This window comes from Talpa occidentalis, unplaced genomic scaffold (assembly GCF_014898055.3).
Source record: "Talpa occidentalis isolate TD23 unplaced genomic scaffold, MPIMG_talOcc4v2.1 talOcc4.9, whole genome shotgun sequence".
NCBI classification, from domain to species: Eukaryota; Metazoa; Chordata; class Mammalia; order Eulipotyphla; family Talpidae; genus Talpa; species Talpa occidentalis.
The window spans coordinates 7,957,712-7,979,035 of NW_023605305.1; the positions used below are offsets into that span (position 1 = coordinate 7,957,712).

Sequence of the window (21,324 nt, forward strand, 5' to 3'; positions counted from 1 at the left end):
GCGCCCCCATGCGCCCCTGACCTACACCCAAACCACAGCACAGGAACCCCTCTTCCTTCCCGCCGCGGCCCGGGGCCCCCCGCGCGGCTTTCTCCGGCTCAGCCCGAGACGGGGGGGGTGACTTTTCCGGGCCCCCCGACTCGGCGGGGCGGGGAGGGGCGGGCGCGGGCTGCGCGCGCTCGGCCCGCCGGGGCTGCGCGATGGGGCCGGGGCGCGCGCGGGCGGCGCGGGGCCGGGGCGGGGGCGGCGCGGGGCGCGGGGCGCGGGGCGGGCGGTCGAGGGGCGCAAGTCCCACCCTCGGGGCGGGCCCGGCGCGGGGAGTGTCAGGAAGAGGAAGCGCCGGCCAGAGGCGGCGCGGGCGCGCGGCGAGCAGGGGCCGGGCCCAGCGAGCGCCGCGCGGGCCACCATGGCCACGGACGAGCTGGCCAGCAAGCTGAGCCGGCGGCTGCAGATGGAGGGCGAGGCCGGCGCCGAGGCCCCGGGGCAGCCCGGGCTCAACGGGGCGGCGGCCGCCGGGGCGCCCGAGGAGGCGGCCGAGGCGCTGGGCAGCGCGGACGACGAGCTGAGCGCCAAGCTGCTGCGGCGCGCCGACCTCAACCAGGGCATCGGCGAGCCCCAGTCGCCCAGCCGCCGCGTCTTCAACCCCTACACCGAGTTCAAGGAGTTCTCCCGGAGGCAGATCAAGGACATGGAGAAGATGTTCAAACAGTGAGTGCCCGCCCGGCCCCGACCCCGGCCCCGACCCCGCGCCGCCGGCCGCGCGCCCCACAACTCCGGCGCGGCGGGGGTGGGCACCCTCGGCCCCTGCTGCCTAGTCGCGAGGCTGCGGGACCCGCCACTCCACCCGCTTCTGGGCGCGGGGACCCCCGGGCGCGCGCCCCCTCCTCTGGGGGATGCTGCACCCCAGCACCATGCGTGAGCGCCCCCGGAATGGGGGCCCCGGGGCCCCCTCCGGGTAATCACGAGACTCCGCGAGCCCCCCACGCTGCCACCTTACTCAGAGGTCTGGAGACTCTGGGCGTCTGGCCTAGGACTCCGGCCGCGGCGCTGCCCGCATCACCCCACACTCGCCAGCACTGAGATGGAAGAGCCAGGGAGGGGAGCCCGGGGCCTCCCGTTCCCCCCAACACACCCCCAGGCTGTTCGAATTCCCCACCCCCACCCCATACACGCGGATCACAAATACCCACCACCACCCCCAGCACCTCCACAAAGGTGACCATGCCCTGCACCCCATCCCACATGCATGCCTTCCTTGGGGGTCCTTTCATGGCCTCTGCTTATCTCAGATCCCCTCAAGGTAGGATGTGGGCAGAGCCCCCCTCCCTCTCCTCAGCTCCTGTTCCCCCCCCCCCATCTTCTAGCGAACTGTGGTCAGAGACCTCCAGCCCCTCCCACCCCTATCCCATTAACCCTCGCCCAGACCCTCCACTCTCAGGTCTCCCTAGGGAGGATCCCTCAGTCCCTGGCCCCATCTTCCCCCCAAGACCCCCCTATGCACTGTCTCCTGCTCCCCCCATGCACTGCCCCAGCGTCCTCTCACCCTCCTGCCCCCCCTCCTGTACCCGGCAGCTGTGCCGTCACTGCCACCCTGCTTTGGCTCAGAGGGTGCCCAACTCCTCCCTCTGTCCTGTGACTCTCCTGCCTCTGCTCTGTGCCCCCTCACCTTCCTATCCAGCTCGCCCACTTGCTCTCACCCCTGCCCAGTACTCCATATAATTCATATAGTGTCCAGCTGACTGGACAGGCGCCCTAGACTGCAGGCTCAGCCCTCCCCACCTCAAAACCCCCCTGATTATCTCGTCTCTGGAGGACTCCAGAGAAAAGGCTGCAGGTCCCCTCTGGTCTATCCCTGGGTCCACCCAGTGGGAACTGAAATGGCCAGCCACACACCCCCACCCCAGCACATTTGTGCCAGGGGGTATGCAGGCCCCTCTCTTTGGTACCCTTCCCCACCCCCTCTTGGCCACCCCCCCACCTGGACTGCTGGTTGGGGAACAGTCAGGGATTTGGTGAGAGCAGATTCCTAAAGAGGTAGAACCATCTGAGACCAACTGGAGTCTCAGGTACGGGAGTTAGGAGGTCCTACCTACCCCCAGCCCCGGCAGGTAGGGTGCTGGCCCTCCGTGGCTGGGCTGGGCAGGAGGTGGGGCACACAGCCCACCATAGCAGTTGACCTTCCCAGGTGCAAGCAGGAAGCCCAGGAAGACACTGTCTTGCAGCCCCACTGCTTGAGAAAGACTCATGTCCACTTCTCACTACAGCTGCTTCTGCATTTGACCCTGACACAGGGGAAGAGGTTTTTGGTTCCCAGATCTGTAAGGCTGGAAACCCCATACTTGTGGCCTTTGGGGGTCAGCCTGGGGGGAAACCGACTCCTTGACCCCACCCTGGGCCTCTGCATGGACATCCCTGGGCCCAGTGGAGCCTGCCTCTTTGACTCCAGGGTCTTGGTTGCGAGTCCTAAACTTTCTGCCCCGCCAATGACCGGTCAGGTCAGGATTTCCAAGATTCCAGGCAGAATCCAGATTGAAAGCTCCTTGAGCCCAGGGCTGGGTGTAGCTTCACTGTCTGGAACTTCCTTGAGGAACTTGACCCAGGGGCGTTCCTGCAAGGTTATTCAAATACAGCAGCGATCCCTGTATCAAGAGTACCAGGAACGGAACCCCAGGAACCCCACCTGTAATCATCCAGGTGCTGGTAGGAGAGTGTGAGCGCAGAGAAGTTAAGAAAACGCGCCAGGTCTACACAGCTAGCAAGTGACAATGCCAGGATTCGAACCCAGGTCTGACTCCAAACCCCCTGTTCTTTCCTTCTGAGTTTCCTGTCCCAGACATCCGCATCCACATGGGAAACACACTCCCCCCACACCCCTTTTCACGCTCGAGGCTGATTTTCTGCCTCATGTACCCACCCGCAGCCTGCTCGTTCTTTCCCCCAGAGCCCTCCTCCTCTGCCTGCACAGCATCCCTACCCCTCTCCCCCCACCAAAAAAAAAAAAATCAAGCTGTTTGGGAAAACCCAGACTAGGAGACTTAGGAGGTGCAGCTTGAGTGGCAGGGGCGCGTGACACTGGGAATGGTCTCGCAGCTGCATTTCCAGAGGGAGCTCACTTTCTGCAGAGGCTATTTTGGATGTTGGTTTGATGAGGGGTAGTCTGATGAAAAGGGGCGGGGGAGCTGAGCCCCCTGCAAGCCACCTCTTGGCACCATTGCTGTTTGCTGGGCATCGGGAGTGGGAGGGGGCAGGAAGGGGGCAGGGAGCTGGACTTCTAGGGAAGGAAGTGCCGCACGCTGGGGGCGCCTGGCTGGAACGGAGACCTGCAGGTTTTGTATTCAAGGAAACAAGGCTGCACTGTGCCAGCCCAGCCAGTCCCTGCTGTAAACAGCCAACAGACAGGCTCTCATGGAGGACAAAACCTCCTTCTGCTTCTGCTGTCCGAGTGGGGCTGCGGCCTCCTGTGCCCAAGCAGGGGCTGGGGACCGCAGCCAGGACCTCCTAGCCAGGCTCTTCTGGAAGACCTCCACCCTGGTCTCCAGCTCCTGGGACAGGAAGGAGGGACCCCAACCCTTCCAAGCATCCACCAGAGCCAAGTGCAGGAGATGGGGGAGGTCTGAGGGATCTGGGAGCTGGCCTTCCTCGTAAGCCCGGAGCTAGGAAGCCTGGGCTTGCGGCCTGGCTTCTGCCACTGAATTCCCCATTGGGCTGCCCTCCCTGGGCCTCAGTCTGCCCATCTGGGCAAGGGGCGGGCCGTAGCTCTGATTCCCAAAGGTGATTAGGCACTGACCTTTTTATTCTCCAGGGGTCCTGAACCCTCTGGAAGCCAGAATTGCCCACACGACCTCCGAGATCATCCTTTCAGAGTTTATTCAGCAGAAACCGCCCTGGGATGGAGATGGCAGGAGACCAGAGGAGATGGAAGGGAGTTGACAGATGAGGTGTCCCCACCCCGACCTCACACAGCCAAGCAGTTTCCACCTGGATGAGATCCGAGGGTTGACTCCATCCCTTTTCCCCATTTTATAGAAGAGCAAACTGGGACCCAGAAAAGCATCATAACTTGCTTAGGGTCACAGGAAGGTTTTCTGGCTGAACCAGAGCATCCTGTCCGCACATGGGGGGAGGGAGGTGACACACGAAGAGCTCTGGGAAGGTGCCAGGCATGCGGAGCCGCTCTGTCCTCCCTCCCCTTGCAACCTCAGGCTTCATCCACCACCTCTAACCTCACCCACTCCCCACCTCTCTCTGCCCATCCATCCAGGGCTGCTTCTGGAATCCTCCAGACAAGGGGGAGAAGGGTGCCTTGAGGGTGTCCCTTCTGGGCTGGCAGCAGCCTAGGTGGGACTCTGCTGGGCTTTGTAAACCAAGACCTCCTGGAGGTACCCACGTAGCTCTGAACCCGCCCTGGAATCCGAGGAAGGTGCCCTAGTGCCCTGCCCTGCCCTGCCCTGTCTCCAGCCGCATCATCTCCTGACCCCTTGCGTCAGAGAGGCAGGCTTCCCCCTCCCCTGGACGCCTCTTCCCGCCTGCCCTCCCTCCTCTCCACCTGCTCATCCTGCTCCAGGTGTCTCGTCAGACTCTTGCTGCTCACAACACACACACACACACACACACACACACACACGCACGCACGCACACACGCACACACGTGCACACACGCTTGCCAGTCCTTCCTGGCACAGAGATAATAACAGTATCCGGCTCACCAGGTTTTCATGAAGTGCTTAACCCAGTACTTGGCACAAATTCAGTAGCTCTTGTGTTCCCATCACGGCCATCCCCAGCCCTGGAGGGGTAGCCAGGCCACCTCCACCGCCCCCTCTGAACAGAGTGACCAGACCCGCTGGCCTGGGCCCCAGCGACAGCGCCCAGCATGAGGACCCTCCTTTCTCCTGCCGCCCTGATTGACAGCCACACATGGCTTTGATAAATAACAAAAACCAGGGAAGCGAATTCATTATCACTTAATTACATGAAAGGCAGGCAGCAGGATAAACACCAGCTCTGGGGGACACAAAAGGGGGCCCTGGAGCTGCCCAGCTGAGTGACTTGGGCAGGGCTCTAGGCCTCTCAGCCTCAGTTTCCCTGGGACTGAAGAAACTGCCTAGTGAAGTTCTGAGGATTAAGCTTAAAAAGTCTTGAGCCTTTGTGAAGAGGCCACCTCCGCCTCTGGTCTGTGGGCTGTGAGAACAACAGGAGATGTATTTTTTAAAAGTCACAGCCCACTTGTGTGACCATCCACCCAACGGACAGGTTGTCCCCAGAGGATTACGTGAATAAAGCTCCTGCCCTCAAGAAGCTGATAGTCCCCCGGGCAACACGGGAAGTAGGGAGGATGGGCCTGCCCAGCTGAAAAGGGGAGCTTGCACTTCACCCTGCCTCCAGGCCCTCTCCTTGGCTGGAGCCTCCAGGTCCAGCTGCCCCAAGGCACGCCAGTGTATATTATTTAGGGAGTTCAATTTTTAATCCTCGCAGGGAGGCAGGTACTCCTGTTGTTCCCATTCGCCAGATGAGGATATGGAGACATAACCCAAGACTACCCTAAGGGGCAGACGCAGGATTAAAACCTGCCTGCAGCAAGCTCCCAGGGGCCAAGCAAAGATTATGTGGATGGGGGCAGGGGGCTCTCGAGTCTCAGGGGGTCCCTCTGGGACCCGCGTGGTCCTGCACCCCTGCAGCAGCCCGGAGCCTGGCTTTCTGGGGAGGGTGGCTGTCCCGGACCTGGTTCTTCCTACTTCCCCTCTGTCTGAGTCACCTCTCTGCTCCCTCCCCCTGGAGACTTTTAGTTCCCCTTCTGGTTTGCACTTTCCTGCCTGCCTTCTCCCCTCCTCCACCCCCTCTGGGTCTTTGGCCTGGGCCTGGCTTCAGCCCTGAGACCAGGCCCTGCTGCCTTGGAGGACACCAGAGGCTCTTTCATCAGAGGCCCTTTTGCAAGGCCCTCCCGGGGAGGAGGCAGAGTCACTCTGTGACTTCAGCAGGGACTGTCCCCTCGCTCTAGCAGCTGAGCTCACTCTGGCTGCCGGGCAGCCTTCTCCTGGACTGACTTCTGCTTTTCAAGGACTGTGTAGAAACAGGGCTCAGAGCCAAAAAAGGCCAAAAACGAGGCCCTGTGCAGTCGTCCAGTGCAATAGGCCAAAACCAGGCCCCGGATTCCCAAGATGGGCGGAGACCCTCTGGACGCCCTTCTCACACTCATCCCTCATCCAGTGGAGAGGGCCGGCCTGTTCCAGGCCCTTGTCCAATGCTTTCTTCCCATCTGTAAGATGATCATCGCCCATTTGACAGATAAGAAAACTGGGTCTCTGAGGTTTACATGACTTGTCGCACAGCTCCTAGGAACAGCATTTGAACTTGAGTCTGATGCCAAGTCTCCTGCTCCCGGGGACCCGCGTGGAGTAGTATCTGCTTCACCGAGAGCTGCTCAGAAATGCAGGTGCTCAGGCTCCACCCCAGACCCACTGATCAGAACCCGCATTTTAACCAGGTTTTCCAAGTGGGCCCAGTACAGGTTCAGAAGTGTTGAGCACCCCGCAGCCATCTCCCCCCACCTGCCTGAGACTGCCCTTTAGGTGAGGCACGTTCTGGAGTCGGGGCGGTAAGCTAAGGGGCTAACAAGACCGGCAGAGGGAAGATTGAAATCAGAAATGCTGGTGATGTTCAACATTCAGCGAATGTTCTTTCTAATCCCATTACAACATAATTATGATTAAGAGCAGGCAGGGAAGTTGGCAGCTCGGGGAACCCTGCTGCTGAGATACAAGTGGGGGACATGCCTTCCTTCCCTCTGGGGCTTGGCTCAGTGTGAGCCCAGAGGTGAGGATGTGCTGCCATCGGCACCCCACCCCCCCCAGCTGACACAGGCCCGCAGACAAGTGTCAGATTCCGCAGATAGGAGCAGAGGAAGTGGGGAGCTGCCGGGGCTTTCCCCACATGAGTCAGGAGGTGGGGGTGTGCGGGAACTGGTGGGCTCTGCCGAGCAGTCAGCGCCCAGCCTGTGGGCGGCACCAGTGCCTTCCTTCCATGCCATGCGGAGGTGGGCAGGGCCAAGCTGGCTGTAACAGGGAGGCCAGCATTCTCCTGTTGTCTGGAACCTTGCTGACCAAGGCACCTGCCCTCCCATTTCAGGGGGCAAAGGATAGAGGCCTTAAAGTCATAACTTTGGGCCACAGGGGAGGCTCCCCAGATAGGGAGGCTCTGTGAATGCTGAGACCAGTACCAAGTAGGGCTGGAGACTCCCAGTTCTGTAAACACCACCCTCTAGCTACTCACTTCCTGGGGACCCAGTGTTCAGGGGGGCCATCAGCAAAAGCCTGAGATGCGAATCAGTAGGGAAAGTCGGGGTCCCCTAAGCTCCTAGATCAGCCGCCCCCTCCCCTGAGACAGTGGTTGTGATACCACCTCTTTCTGCTGTTAGGTAGCACCGCACGGCTTGGGGGGTGGATTTGGGGGGGCGCATGCATGAGGAACGACTTCCTAGTAAACAGTCCCAGAGCTAAAATGGGCTGTCTTAGGCCAGCTGTGAGCTTCCCCCTTCTCGAAGGCATTCCAGACACCAAGCAGGAAAACTGCAGTAGGAATCAGACCCCCACAAACAGTGACATGAGCTGGCCCAGTATCCCTCCCACCTGCGGTTCCCAGGTACAGGGTTTGGAGCTGTCAGGACGTACATAGTGTAACAGTTAAGGCACATTTTCCATCTGGCCTGAGTTCAGACGCCAGCTGTGGCCTTGTCAGTGATGACCTTGGCCAAGAGGCTTCCTCCCCGAGCCTCAGTCCCTGGTGTAGAGGCTGTTCATATCCTTGTCACAGAATCCCTGTCAGGACAGGATACAGAGCCCAAGGCGAGTGCCCGGCGTAGCATAGCCACAGTGGAACCATCACTGTGAGGCGGGGAGAGCCCCGTGCAGGACCAGGCCGTCTACACCATGCGCTGCTGCAGGAGCTGGTCACTGCCCCCCACCCCCGCCCATGGCTCCTGGCTGTACCAGCTGGGTGGGGCCTGCCCAGCCCAAAGGGGCAAAGTCTGCCTGGGCGGCTGCTCCATGTTCAAGGGAGGGGACTTTGTCGCCAGATCCGGGGCAGCAGCTGCTGCCCTCCCTGTCGGAGGACCATTCAGAGGGAGGCGGTAAGAATGTGGGCGCCTTGCCAGCTGTGCAGCCTCCCCCTAGTGCAGGAGGGAAGCGCTGAGCTCCCGGCCATCCTGCTGGAGGGAGGTGGCCCTCCCAGGCAGGCCCCAAACCAGGGCTTGGCTTGAGATTCCAGGGCCCTCCAGGAGGCCGGGGAGAGGGAAGCAGGCACGAAGGAAGAAAGCTTCCAATTTTAGGAACCTCCCACAACTGTGTGACTGGGCCAGCTGCTGCCCACTCTGGGCCCCTGGGCCCCCACATACATGAAGCAGTGGCCGGGGTATCCAGATAGATCTGTGTGCTGAACCCTTTTCCCTGAATCCTCTGAGCCACCTGCAACCTCAGTTCCAACCCAGGGAGAGGGCTGATGCCCTGTGTCTGACGCAAGGGCTCTCAGTCGGGGATATGCCTGCTGGGGACACAGTGACAGTCCCCCCATCCCCCGCCTTGCCATCCCCCTTGCCATCCCCCTTGCCATTCCCCTTGTCAGAGGAAGGATAGGAGAGGAATCCAGGGCTGGGGCAAGAGAGTAAAAGGCTCCACCCTGCTGTCCTTCTACCTCCCCAAGCAGCCAGGTCTTTGAATCAAACCCAATGGGGAAGGGAGGATGGGGTGCTGTCACCTTGTCCAGCCCCTGCCTCCAGGCCAGTCTGCATTTCCTCCCAGCCATGCTCACGGGATGGGGCCCAGACTCTGTGCTAAGAGTCTGTTTGGATGTCTCTTTCAGTCTTTGTGTCTGTCCTGAGATAAGTCCTTTGATCTCCTTGATGGCAATAGGGAGATTGAGAGTCCCCGGATCAGGTGACTTGGCCAGGGTCACCCAGCCAGCAGGTGCCGGTGCTGGGGTTTGGACCCAGGGCAGTCTCAGCAGAGTTGATATACACACAAGCCTTCAAGGTTTGCCCTGGATCCTGGCTGATTCAGTGACCCAGAGCCCAGGGCACATGGTGGGGGTCCACTCCCTGGGGAGGCTATCCCATGAGAACAACCCCCAAGTGTCACCTCCTCTGGGGCCCCTGCCTGCCACCCCAACACATGGCCTCTCCCTGCCCTCTGTAACCCCCCCCCACACCCCGTGATTGATCTGCTGGCACTGCAGCCAACCCTGCATTGTCCCCCTGGGGGTCCAGATGGAGCCCGCCCCGGTAATTGATTGACCCTTGATAGATGTGGGTGGTGGTTCAAGCCGTGGTTTGAGCTGCAGCCCAGACAGGCCAGGGAGTGCCAGAGCTGAGAGAGCCAAAGCCCAAGTTCCTGTCCAAGTTTGGACACTTTATCCTCACTTCCTCTGAAACGGAGCCACCCTAACTGCGGGAGAAACCCACAGACTGAGCGGTAAATACAGCCAGGGCAGACGAGGGCAGGTGAGCAGATGGAGAGCAAGGCGTGGAGTAGGGAACTAGGAGGGATCCAGACCCCCACCTCTACATGCCTTGTTCCCTAATAGTCATTTGGGGAAATAATACCAACCCCCCCAGGATGGCTGAACACAGAAGGGGTCAAGAGAAAATGCCTAGCACATAGTAGGTCCTTAATAAAGGTGAGTTTAAGTCTCACAGTGGCGGTAGCTGCCATTTCTGGAGCCAACTCCTTGTGCCAGGTGCTGTGCTAAGTGCTGACATGTGACCTCAGTTCCATCTCCCAGTGACACCACAAGGGAAGTGCCATCCTGCCAGGGTCCCTCTGGGGCACATAGACCCTCTCCCCCACTTTGGAACTGCCACTTCTGGGGATGATGGGCCAGAAGGAGCCTAAGTTCAGGAAGTGAGGACTCCGAGGGCCCGAGGGCCCATGTGACTTGTCCCCAGCAGGCTGCTCTCCCCAGCCTGCTCCAACCCAGCCCTAGGGTCCTAGGGTCATACAGCAGCCAGCCAGCCAGGCCAGCCGGCCCCTCCGCCCACTGGCAAACAAGGATGGAAGGAGAGGCCACTGCCATGCACCCCACAAGGCCCCTCCAGCTCTAAGTGGAGGCTGGACTCAGGGGGTGGGGGATACATTGGCCTACCTGACCCCCCAAGTCCCACAACCCTCTCCCGTGCCTCTCACACCACTGCCATCCAGCTCTGGCCACTGCCCACAGGGCCTCTGACCTATCTGGCCCCTGCCTACCCCCTCCCCATGGTGGGGAAGTAGCCGCGGGACCCTGTGTTCCTGCAGGATTCCCAGAGACCCATCCTCCCAGTGCTGCGTCACTTCCAAACACTGACTCACTTGCCGTGAACTATTTATACCCCTCGCACAAATGCGCCGCTCAGCGCTCCAGACAGTCATCTCTGCTCTGCTGGCGGCCACAGGACGCGAGGAGGGGGGCTGGGCGCAGAGCAAACGTGCAGGTTGATGAGCCCAGCAGACCTCTCCATGGAAGCCCAACTGCTGGGTGACCTTGGGCAGGTCGCTTAACCTCTCTGAGACTCCCTTATAAAAACGTTGTTGGGAGGGTGAAGAATGTCAAGTTCCCGGCACAGACAGATCGCAAAAAAGCGTTGCTATTAGATGCCCAGAGTCAGCGGGACTTAGCATAAGGAGGAAGGAGGGTGGGAACTGAGACCCTGGGGAAGGCACAAGGCATGCATTTGTTGCAACTCAGAGTCTCCAGGACACAGGCTTCTGGAACTCGGCCCCTCTGTGTCACATGACTGTCCCCCAGCCAGCTCGAGACCTGGGGGGGCCACACAAGAGCTTTCTTGAGGTTCAGAGGCTCGTTTTGACAACCCCGAGACCACAAGACCAAGACCCAGGCAGGGCAGTGCCCACTGTGCCATGCTGTGTGCTAAGCACCCAGCAGTACCTCCCAGCCCAGAGTGGCCAGCTCTGACCCAGCTCGTGCACAGGAGGCCCTTAAGAGTGACACGCCCCACGCCCAGCCCTTCTGCCAGGCCTTGGTGGTAGAAAAAGGAGAATGAAATGTACAGGCAGAGACACCCAACCACTGTGCCACACCTTTCCCACCACTCACAGCCAGCAGCCTGCACAGCTCATTCCCTCCTCACAGCCTGGACCACCTCCCAGAGCCTCGAGGGGGACCTGCCCTTGTGACCACTGACCCTGGTCTGTGACACACGGGGCTCAGCACCCCCCCACCTTTCCAACATCAACACCTATTCCTACACCCCCCAAAAAGAAACAGGGTGCTGAGGAAGACAGACCATCTGTCACCCGGAGAGGCCACCTTCCACATCCATGTCACAGCCTCTAACCCAGAGTTTCTCAATCAGCAGCGATTTCACCCCTGGGGCGTTTGGCTACATCTGGGAGAGTCTTAACCACCCCAAGTTGGGAGGGAGTCGCTCGTCTCTCTGTGACACCATCTGGGCCCCCAGGAGTGAGCCATCCAGTGCTGCAGTCTGAGGTGGAGAATCCTGCCCCAGCCTGCCGCCTTGGGGTGGGGGGAGAGCAGGGAGTCTGGGAGACATGGTGCCAGGCTATCCCTCGAGGGTCCCACTAAGCCAGCTGGTCCTGGAGATGGTCTGGGGGGTGCTGACCTCAGAGCCCACCCTCCGGATCCACACCCCCACACGCTGTGAGTTCTTTCTCCCTCTGTCCCTCTGTTGGGTACAGGGAGGCCGCGGCTCCAGCTCCCTGGTGTAGCAGGCTGCTCAGAGCCAGCACTGCTCAGCGTGGAGGAGGCTCCCGTCCCCAGAGGTGACCACGCAGGAGCTGGGCCACGAGTCTGCTCTCTGCCCAGCTGAGGTCCCTTCCATCTGATTGGTGGGAGGGACCCACTGAGCCCCAGGCACCAAACTCCAGTTGTGGCCCCTCTGATGGGGGGGAGGTATCAAGGTGTCCTCAGGCCTCTCTCTGCACCCCCAGGTACGATGCCGGCCGAGATGGCTTCATCGACTTGATGGAGCTCAAACTCATGATGGAGAAACTTGGAGCCCCCCAGACCCACCTGGGCCTGAAAAACATGATCAAGGAGGTGGATGAGGATCTTGACAGCAAGCTCAGCTTCCGGGAGGTGAGCCCTGCTTGCCTAGGGGTGTTACCCGAGGGTTTGGTTCATTGCTGCTTAGCTGCCATTGAGCGGCTACGTGTTGGCGGAGGCCCTAACAGACAGGGTGAGCAGGTAGCACATGACTTCTGTGCTCCCGACCTTAGGCGGGCTCTGGGAGTCATTTCACGGAATGACATGACCCTGTGACTGGGGAGACAGGGGGGGCCCCATTGTACAGATGAGCAAACGGAGGCCCAGGGCGGGAGGGGCACCTGGCCTGTGCAGGGACACGCAGACATGGAGTGGCGAGAGCCCAGGCCTCAGGTTCCCAGTCCTGTGACCACGCTTCGCCATCTCCAGGGGAGGCCTGGGGCTGGGGCCGAGGTGTGGCCGGGTCTCAGCCCCTCTACCCCTCCCTGACCCCGCCTGCTCTTCTCTCCGCTGCAGTTCCTCCTGATCTTCCGCAAGGCGGCGGCTGGGGAGCTGCAGGAGGACAGCGGGCTGCACGTGCTGGCCCGCCTCTCTGAGATAGACGTCTCCACCGAGGGCGTCAAGGGGGCCAAGAGCTTCTTCGAAGCCAAGGTGAGGATGCGCGAGCCCAGGGCAGGGTGACAAGGGTATAATGGGACCTGGGTGAGCACAGTGGTCAGTGCTTCCCCTTCCAGTCCTTACCGAGGCTGCAGGCAGGAGCTCGCCAGCCTCCTCTTTCTCTCCCTGCTCCAAAGGTGAAGGGGAATGGGGACCACTTTGAGGGCCGTGGGAATGGGGACCACTTTGAGCCACCCAGCCATGACCCCAAAGGACTAGGCCTTGCCGGGAAGGCCCAGGAGACAGCAAGCAGGCTCAGAAACACCACATCTCCCAGGAGCCTCGGAGATGCCAGTGCCTCCAGCCCCAGCCTGGAGGGAATAGGATGGACCCCTTCTGGCAACACTCGGATGCAGGGGACGAGTCTGTCTCCGGGATCCTCTCCTCCCAGAGCCCCCGCCTTTCCATGTCTCTCTTCCCATTTTAGCAAAGAACATTCCTTCCGAAGGCTGCTTCCCACCTCCTGCTGGGCTTCGAGGGCGAAGGGGATGTTTCAGGGTTCAGTAGTAGGAAACGTGTGCACCTGGGCTCCCCAGGCCAGGCAGCAGCGGGAGAGCAGATCACAAGGTCTCCTTAAAGGCACCAGGCAGCGCTCCGATCCGGGTCTCCTTCCACCTCATCCGCGAGGTCAGTTACTGAGCCCCAGGCCCCAAATGGAGAAATGGAGGCTGCAAGAGGTGAAGGAAGTCCCTGCCCGAGGAGCAGAGCCAATGAGAGGCGAAGGGAGCCCAGAGAAGGCGCAGGGCAGAGACCCCTCCGGCCTGACCCACCTCTCCCCCCTCCACCCCAGGTCCAGGCCATCAACGTGTCCAGTCGCTTCGAGGAGGAGATCAAGGCAGAGCAGGAGGAGAGGAAGAAGCAGGCGGAAGAGATGAAGCAGCGGAAAGCAGCCTTCAAGGAGCTGCAGTCCACCTTCAAGTAGCCAGGGCCTGGCCTGACCGCCCGGCCGGCCCCAGCGCCCCGTCTGACGGGCGAGCCCGGGTCCTCAGCTTGTCTGCAGGGACCACACTAAAAACCTAACCATGTCTGCGAACGGAGCCAGTTGAGGGGCCTCACCGAGGCGGCCCCACTCTCCCCGCTCCCGCTGTTCCTGAGGCTGTGACACCAGCACTGGCTCCCTGCCTGGCGACGCCCCGTCTCGTCCCTGGCCGCCCCCACCTGCTCCAGCACTGCTCGGGGCTCCGTGCCCAGCTCCTGGCTCCCAGGGCTCCCTGCCTGGGTGCCTGCCCGCACACCCCCTTCTGCACCCCTATGCCTCTCCCTGTCACCTGGTCCCCTACCCAGAGGCCACCTGCCCCTAACCCGCTGCACTGCCCCTGGTCCCCTGATGCCCCCTGCAAGGCTTGTGGCCAGCGGAAACTAAGGAGCCGATTGGAGGCACAGCCCCACCCCCCCACACCAGCACCTGTTGCCAGAGTCAGGGGAGGGGCTTCCATTTAGGCTGAGAGGCCCTGGGCAAAGGGGCAGCTGTGCCCATCTACCTCACGGGCCGCATTCTGCAGGCCGTGCCACAGGAGCGTGGGCAGGGACGGCCACCCCTGCCCCCTCCCGGAACAGCCTGGGCGCCCCAGGGCTCCGCAGAGAGGGGTTAGGAGGGATTCCTAGGGAAGGAAACCAAGCTGTCTCCATTCTCCAGGAGGCCTTCAAGAAGTGCTTTAAGTGGTTTGCACGGACCGGGCAGCGGGGCGCAGGGGGCCTCGCTCAGCCCCTTCGCCCCCTCCCCCAAGTGAGCCTCGTCACCAGCGACTGGACCTGTCCCGTCACCCCCACCCCGGGGAAGCATGGGCCCCAGCCCCCCTGGCCCGCCCCAGCCTCCAGCGTGCCCGCCCGCTCCCGTGCGTGTCCGTGTCCATTGCTGTGTCGTGAAACTGTGACGTCCCGTCCGAGCGAGCGGCGTCCGGCCCCCGCCATGCGCCGTCCAGTGTGTCGTGACAGAATCACTGCTTCTGAGACTCGATATCCCTTTATTTTAGTAAAGCTCCCCCTAGAGCCCACGGAGCCCTGTTGGGCTTGCAGAGGTTTTATTTTTTTGGCCTTAGAATTTGCAGGAACTAGTTGCTGCCCCCCCCCGGGCGGGGCAGCCTTGGCCCTGGATTGCGTTTGCCTTAGCGGATACGTTTATACAGATGAATATAATTTTTTTTTCCTTTTAGCTTAGTTGCTTTTTATTTTTTTTCCTGCCTTCTCATTCCCTCCCCTCAAAATGCTACTTCTTCATTCGGTGGTACGATTATTTTTTTTAACTAAAATAAGATAAAATTGTATATTCTTACGTGTGTGTGGTTCTTGGGGAGCAGGGGAGGGGCGGGAGGAGGCAGGGCGGCCTCCCTCGGGTGCTGGCTGCCTGCCGTGTGGGAAGCCCGGGAGAAGAGACGCCCCTTCCCAACGGGACAGGTTGTTTGACACACCTGCCATCCCCGGGCTCGAATCTAAATGATTTACTCATACTAACGCATTTAATCCTCGACAAACCCACGGGGAGGAGAGGGTGGCTGGTTTTAATCCCAGAGAAGAAAGGAGAGGCCTGGAAAGCCCCAGAGGCACACAGGCAGGTGGTGGCAGATGCAAGCCTGAGCCCCTACCCACCCAGCTACCCGACTCACCCAGTACCCTGCCTGGTCCGTTAAGGGGGCATGTGTCCCACAGGGCCTTGGCGCACAGCATGGCGGCCAGGAGAACAGCACTAAGACCAGAAGGATGTGGACTATGCATCCTAGCCCTCCCCCCCAAGACTCTCCCACGCAGAAACCCGCGCCTCCCCAACCACACACACACAAGCTGGAGGGGTAGGGTGGTAAGAGCCAGGGTGCTCCCTGTGTGACTTCAGACAGATCAGCCTCCCCAGGGGCTCGGTCTGCCCAGGAAGGGTGGCCTATTGCCTTCCTGGAACTGTGGTTCCAGAGGCGCCCCATCTCCCTCCTGCACCCTAAGTGGGCGCACAGGAGTCTGGGATCAGACTGGACATCGCCACCCCCGGGTGGACGTGAGCAGTACTACAGGAGCCCGGATGCCCACCCGCTCTGACTTCCTCGCAGACCCCGCCAGGGAAGGCTGCCTCCTTGAAGGGGATTTCCTGGGGGATGCCACCCCAGGAGCATTTCAGTTGAAGCATTGCCCTCAGTACCCGTCCCCAAGAGAAGAACCTCAGAGTCCCTGGTGGTCTGTGGCTGTGGGTCAGAACCGAGGGATAAAGGATCTAAACTGCAGGCCCCACAGCCCCAGCCCAGCTGGCAGGCAATGGGCACGGGCTCGAGGCCCAGGGATGAGAAACATGGCCTCTAGAGCCCCCAGCAGCGGAGCCCAGCTGGTAAAGGACCCTCGGGCAGGCCTGCACTGGGTCCCCACTCCCAACCCAGGCAGAGGGTGTGGGTTGAGGAATGAAGGCCCGAGGTGATTCAGAGTGCTCCCCCCCAAGTCCCAGCCCCCTTCCCCAAACACCAAACCTCTCTCTGATTCCCCAGGACTTCCAACTAGTCTTGAAAAGAAACCCTGCCAGCCCCCCTTTGTGGGCCTCACCAGTGTAACAGCTGCCACTTGAGAGTCCTGTCCCAGCACCAAGGCGTTCCAGCCGTCAGGGACACCTGTCCCGTTTTCAGGCTCCCACCCCACCCCCACGCCAACCTTGGCACTGATTTCCTGCGCCTCCCATGGTTATTTTCCATGGTTATTTTGTGTCCCCGCGTGGTTGAGGACTGAGCTCCTAGGTCCTGGGAGGCCTTGCTGCAGGCCCTGGAAAACATGGGTTCCTCAGGATGGGATGGGATTCTCTCATCTCCACACCCTCATGTCTCAGCTCATTCTGGGTATGGAATCTGGAAAGAAGGAATCTTTTCCTAAGCCTCATCCCATTAGGCCCCACCGGGAACTAAGCTCGTCTCATCCTGAGCCCCAAGCCCCTGACCCAGAGCCTTCCGAGGAATATTGATCATCCTTCCCACAGCGAACTCGTGCTGCTGAGCAGGGTTTTACCACCTCTGTAGCCCAGGTCCTGGCACAGGGGCTGCACACAGTAGGTGCTCAGCAAATGTGGGAGGAAAGAATGAATGAATGAATGAATGGCTTCCATATACATGGTACGTCCATGCCTCATAGTTTGGACAAACAAAATAGTCACATCTTTAAATCCTCAACTTGGGCCTCCCTGGTGGTGCAAGGGGTTAAGATGCAACCTATGAAGCTATCCGCAGCCACTGCAGCACGAGTTCAATCCCCAGGCAGGGAGCCACCCACATGGCACAGCAGACCTCTCCTGACTCGCCCACTGCTCCCCTCAGCAGTACATTTCAGTCAGTCTGCCAGTTCTGTTCCCTGCTCTATCTCTGGTGGATCCTCCCGCCCCCCACACCTCTGGCCTGTACCTCAGTTCTTGTATGCATAGATAAATAAATATTTAAAAAAAATAAAAATAAATCCTCAACTTAATCCAAGTCCAAGTCTCATCCCCTCCCAAAACCACTCCCCCTCCAAGATATTCACAAGCAAGCCTTCCCTCCTGGGGCTTCAGTCTTGGGTACCTGGCCAGAAAATCAGCCATCCAAGAGTCCCCACTGTGACTTAGGCAGGGTGGAGTGCAGGGAACTGACCAGCTGCTCCCTGCACCAGACTAAGGGTGTCTGGGGATATAGGCACTAGCCAGGCACAAGCCCAGAAGTGGCCCCCACCTCTGTGTAGCTATACCCAGCTTTCTCCCTGGCTGCCCACCAGCACAGCTGAAGACACCTGCAGGTCTTCAGAGAAGATGCTCAGAATGACCTGCAGAACATTCCCAAAGTTCCTCTCAGTCCTCTGTAACCAGACATGAGGGGGAGCCAAATCGCCCACCAGTACAATGGACTCCATCTGGAGCCCGGGACACTTTTAGGGGCATACAAATGCTTTGGTTCCTTTTCAAACCAGCAGGAAAAAGTGAATATAACCCAAACTAGGTTATATTAGTCTTTATACCCATGCCATCATGAAACATAAGTTTTAACAATTTTTGAAGGAGAAAGGGACCCACAGAGACAAAAGGGCCCGTGACAGCCTGGACTCAGCTTTCTCCTATGAACCAAATGGCAACACAATAGTGACAATAGCAAACATCAGTGTCCACCCCCTGCAATCACCCTATGAGGCAGGCACCATATTTCGGTACCATTTTACAGATGAGAGCATGGAAGCACAGAGGGGGTGAGCCACTCGTCCAAGGTGAGAGGTGAGAGGTGAGAGCTGGGAGATGAGAGCTCTGGGATCTCCCTCCTTCGGGAGGATGGTCCAAGCCTAAGCCAAGCACTTGACGTCCCGTCTTCAGCACCTGAAGAAGATTAAGGTGACCTCAGGTTTCTCCAGGTACAATATTTTGGTGCTACCTTACAGATAGGGAGCCACCTGGGAAACATCACAAGACAGGAGAGTTCCCCTAAATGATGCAGTCTGCGCCTTCCACAGCAGCCAGCAGCCTCCCTCCAAAAAAGGATAGATTATCTCTGGAACTCCAAGCATGTCGCTGGCCACCATGCCCCTGGGCACTTGTGGCAATTTCTGTGTCTGGGTACATGTCCGAATGTGTGGCACATGGATCTGTTTGTGTCTGGCTATAACTGAACACTTTATATGTCTGACATTGGTGTGTGCGTGTCTTTGGCCATGGAGCCATTGCCTGTCTGTCTGTCTGTCTGTTTGTCCCAGTATGCTTGTATACCTATAGACATGCGCCAATGACTTACATGGGTGCTAAGAAATTGCTGTGTCTCTCTGAGCATACATCTACATGTTCCTAACCTAAAAGCCAGTTGGTCATTTTTCCAGGTTGTACAAGAAGAAACTGAGGTCTCGTGGGCCTTCCTGGTGGCGCAAGGGGTTAAGCACCACACTATGAAGCTATCAGCAGCCTCTGCAGCACAAGTTCTATCCCCCAGCTGGCCAGAGAGCTACCCACATAGCACAGCAGAGCTCTCCTGGCTCACCTGCTGCTCCCCTCAGCAGTGTATTTCAGTAGATCCACCTGTTCTGCTCCCCACTCTGTCTCTGGTGAATCCTCTCACCGCTTGCATCTCTGGTCTACACCCCAGTTCTTATATGTATAAATAAACAAATCTTTAAAAAAAAAAAAAGAAGAAGAAAAGAAACTGAGGCCTCAAGAGGTTGGCCGAGGTCTAGGGTATCCAGCAAATCACTGAGACAGAAACCAGGAGTCTTTTTCACCTGCCTCCCAAACCTTGCAGAACTCTGAAACCTGTCACCTGGCTCAGGTGACCATATCTCTGATGACTATGTCAGTCCCCAAGCCAGGGTGACTCTTTGCAGAGTTGGTGACCAAGATCCTTGCGTCTGGGCTGGATTGGGCAATAGCCATGACCCTTCTGGCAGAACCAGCCTCTAGAATGCAACCGAAAGTTCTGGCAGCCCAGGCACCCCCAGTTTGGGGCCCAAGTTCAACACAGCAGGTCAGAACTCATACTCTCTGTCTCTGTTTTTGTTGTTTTTTTTTTTAAGATTTATTTATACAAGCGCTGGGTACAGTCAGAAGCATAGAAGGGTAAGAGAATTCACCAGAGTCTGTCTCTGTTTTTTTTTTTAATAAGCAAAACTTTACGTTATCAAAATAATGCAGGCTTGTTTTAAAAAATATTTAATTTGCATACGGTGCATAAATTGGAATCGGCCTATGCCCCCTGATTACCACCTGAACAGCAGGGTGCATAGAGTTCTGAACATCTTTACTGGGAAATAATTCCTAAGGTGACCTGTGGGCCCAGCTCAGAAAACAGCTTCCAAGCAGAAGTCCAGTGAGTAGAAAGGGAAAGAAACAGAGACACTAACGGGTGCCCCACTGAAGTCAGGCCTTGGGGCACAAGGGTTAAACCAACTGGCTGACCCCAAATGACCTGGGATATGGGCAGAACTTCTGGGCATATGGCATTCTGGATCTATGCCAAGTCCCACAAGTGCAGGTATGCACTTGACCTTCACATTCAAGCTATGGAACCTTGGAACAGAAAGGAGGCTGAGTGTCCATCTGGTCTAATCTGCCCATTTCAGAGATGGAGAGACAGGTAGCTGGCACCAGAGAAGAATCTGACCAACCAGCCCCTGTCCCAGGTCCTCCTGGGCCTCAGCCTCTGGCCATAGCAGGGAGAAGATGCAGGAGAGCAGGGCACACTCCAAGGTCAAACAGTATGAGTTAAATGAGGGAGGAAAAACAGGGGGCAACCAAGAGTGAGCAAGGCAGAGGAGGAAGCAGCTGGAGCCCCAGACGGGAATTAGAAGCACTGACTTCAAATCCTGGTTCTACCGTGGCCTGGCTGAGTGGCCTGGATGGTCACCGACCCTCTGGGCAAGTGGACAGGAGTGTCTACTTCCAAGAAAGAGCAAGTGTGGGAGAGGATGTGAAGAGAAGGGAATCCTCGCACACACAGTGTAGGTAGGGATGCATGTTGGTGTGGTCATTATGCAAAGCAATATGGAGATTTCTAGAACAGAAACTCCATATGAACAGTTATCCCACTTCAGGTTATTTACCTGAAAAACACACACGAATTCAAAAAGATACTTGCACCCCCATGTTGACTGCAGCATGATTTACAATAGCCAAGAGGTAGAAACAACCTAAGTGCCTATCCACAGATGAATAAAGATGGGGTGTATACACACAGTGGAATACTACTCAGCTTTAAAATATATATAAAAAGATAAGGACCTCCCTAGTGGCCAAGAGGTTAAGTCTCAGCGTTATCACCTATGGCCTGAGTTCGATCCCCGGCCGGGGAGCTGACTCACTCACAGGGCACAGCAGACCTCTCCTGCCTCCCCGCTGCTCCCCTCAGCAGTGTGCTTCAGTAGATCTGCCTGTTCTGCTCCCCACTCTGTCTCTGGGGAGTCCTCTCACCCCCGCCCCCCAACACACAACTCTGGCCTACACCCCCGTTCTTCTACCCAAAAAAGAATGAAAGAAAATAAATTTTTAAAAATGAAGATGAAATTCTGCCATTTGCAACAACAGGACAGACCGAGAGGGGAGGGTGAAAGGAGGCACCGTGCGCTGCCTCCCAGGTGATACAGAGAGAAACAAGTGGGTGAAGTAAATAAAGCAAAAGAAAACCTGTGGACTGCACAACCAATTCGTGGTTGCCAGAGGGAAGGGTGGGGTGGGTAAATCAGAAACAAGTGCACAACGGCAAGGTGAGGGGTGGAACTGGACCTCAGTGGAGAACTTAAGGTAGCAGATACACACGTAGCTTCGCAACGATGCACCTGCAATCCAGACCACGCCCTCACGCGATGCTCAATGAACACAAAAACGGGGGTCTACTTCAGGTTAGAAGAATTGAGTGGTGGCGAGGAATATGGGGCTTTGTGCCAGGCACATGGTAGGTGCCCAATAAATGATAACTAAACAGGATGAGTTAGGGAGAGAAAATGAGATCACACACCAAGTGGAGTGGTGGGGACCCCAGAAAACCTGCCAACCTTGGAATCTCTCTGTTTTGAGACATTTGAGAATTCCATACCCCTAAGCCAGCCCCTTCATCAGCCCAAATTAAACAGTAACCATCCAAGGTCAGGGAACAGGACTTATTAGAACAGGTTTCTCCCCAAGGGGAGGCTCAGCCTTGACTAGGTGGCCCCACACCCCCCTCCCGCTTATAAGTGCACCCCTGCAGGAGCCAAAGCCTCAGGAACTCAGTCCCAAGCACA

At 58.3% G+C, this 21,324-nt stretch overlaps 1 protein-coding gene across 1 annotated transcript; it reads left to right on the top strand.

The window, feature by feature from the left end:
* The first annotated feature begins 397 nt into the window (after window positions 1–397).
* EFHD2 (EF-hand domain family member D2) lies at window positions 398–14,904 on the top strand. Its single transcript, XM_037499684.2, has 4 exons — window positions 398–708; window positions 11,937–12,084; window positions 12,508–12,642; window positions 13,439–14,904. Exons 1-4 carry the CDS (start codon window positions 407–409, stop codon window positions 13,568–13,570), a joined length of 717 nt encoding a protein of 238 aa, XP_037355581.1. The 5' UTR covers window positions 398–406; the 3' UTR covers window positions 13,571–14,904.
* Window positions 14,905–21,324: the final 6,420 nt, after the last annotated feature.

What these genes read in the sequence shown, in the direction of transcription:
- EFHD2 (XM_037499684.2), top strand. Translation starts at nt 407, where the DNA reads ATGGCCACGGACGAGCTGGCCAGCAAGCTGAGCCGGCGGCTGCAGATG. An exon ending in ATGGAGAAGATGTTCAAACA is followed by an intron (nt 709 to 11,936) that starts GTGAGTGCCCGC and finishes CTGCACCCCCAG; the next exon opens with GTACGATGCCGGCCGAGATG. An exon ending in GCAAGCTCAGCTTCCGGGAG is followed by an intron (nt 12,085 to 12,507) that starts GTGAGCCCTGCT and finishes TCTCCGCTGCAG; the next exon opens with TTCCTCCTGATCTTCCGCAA.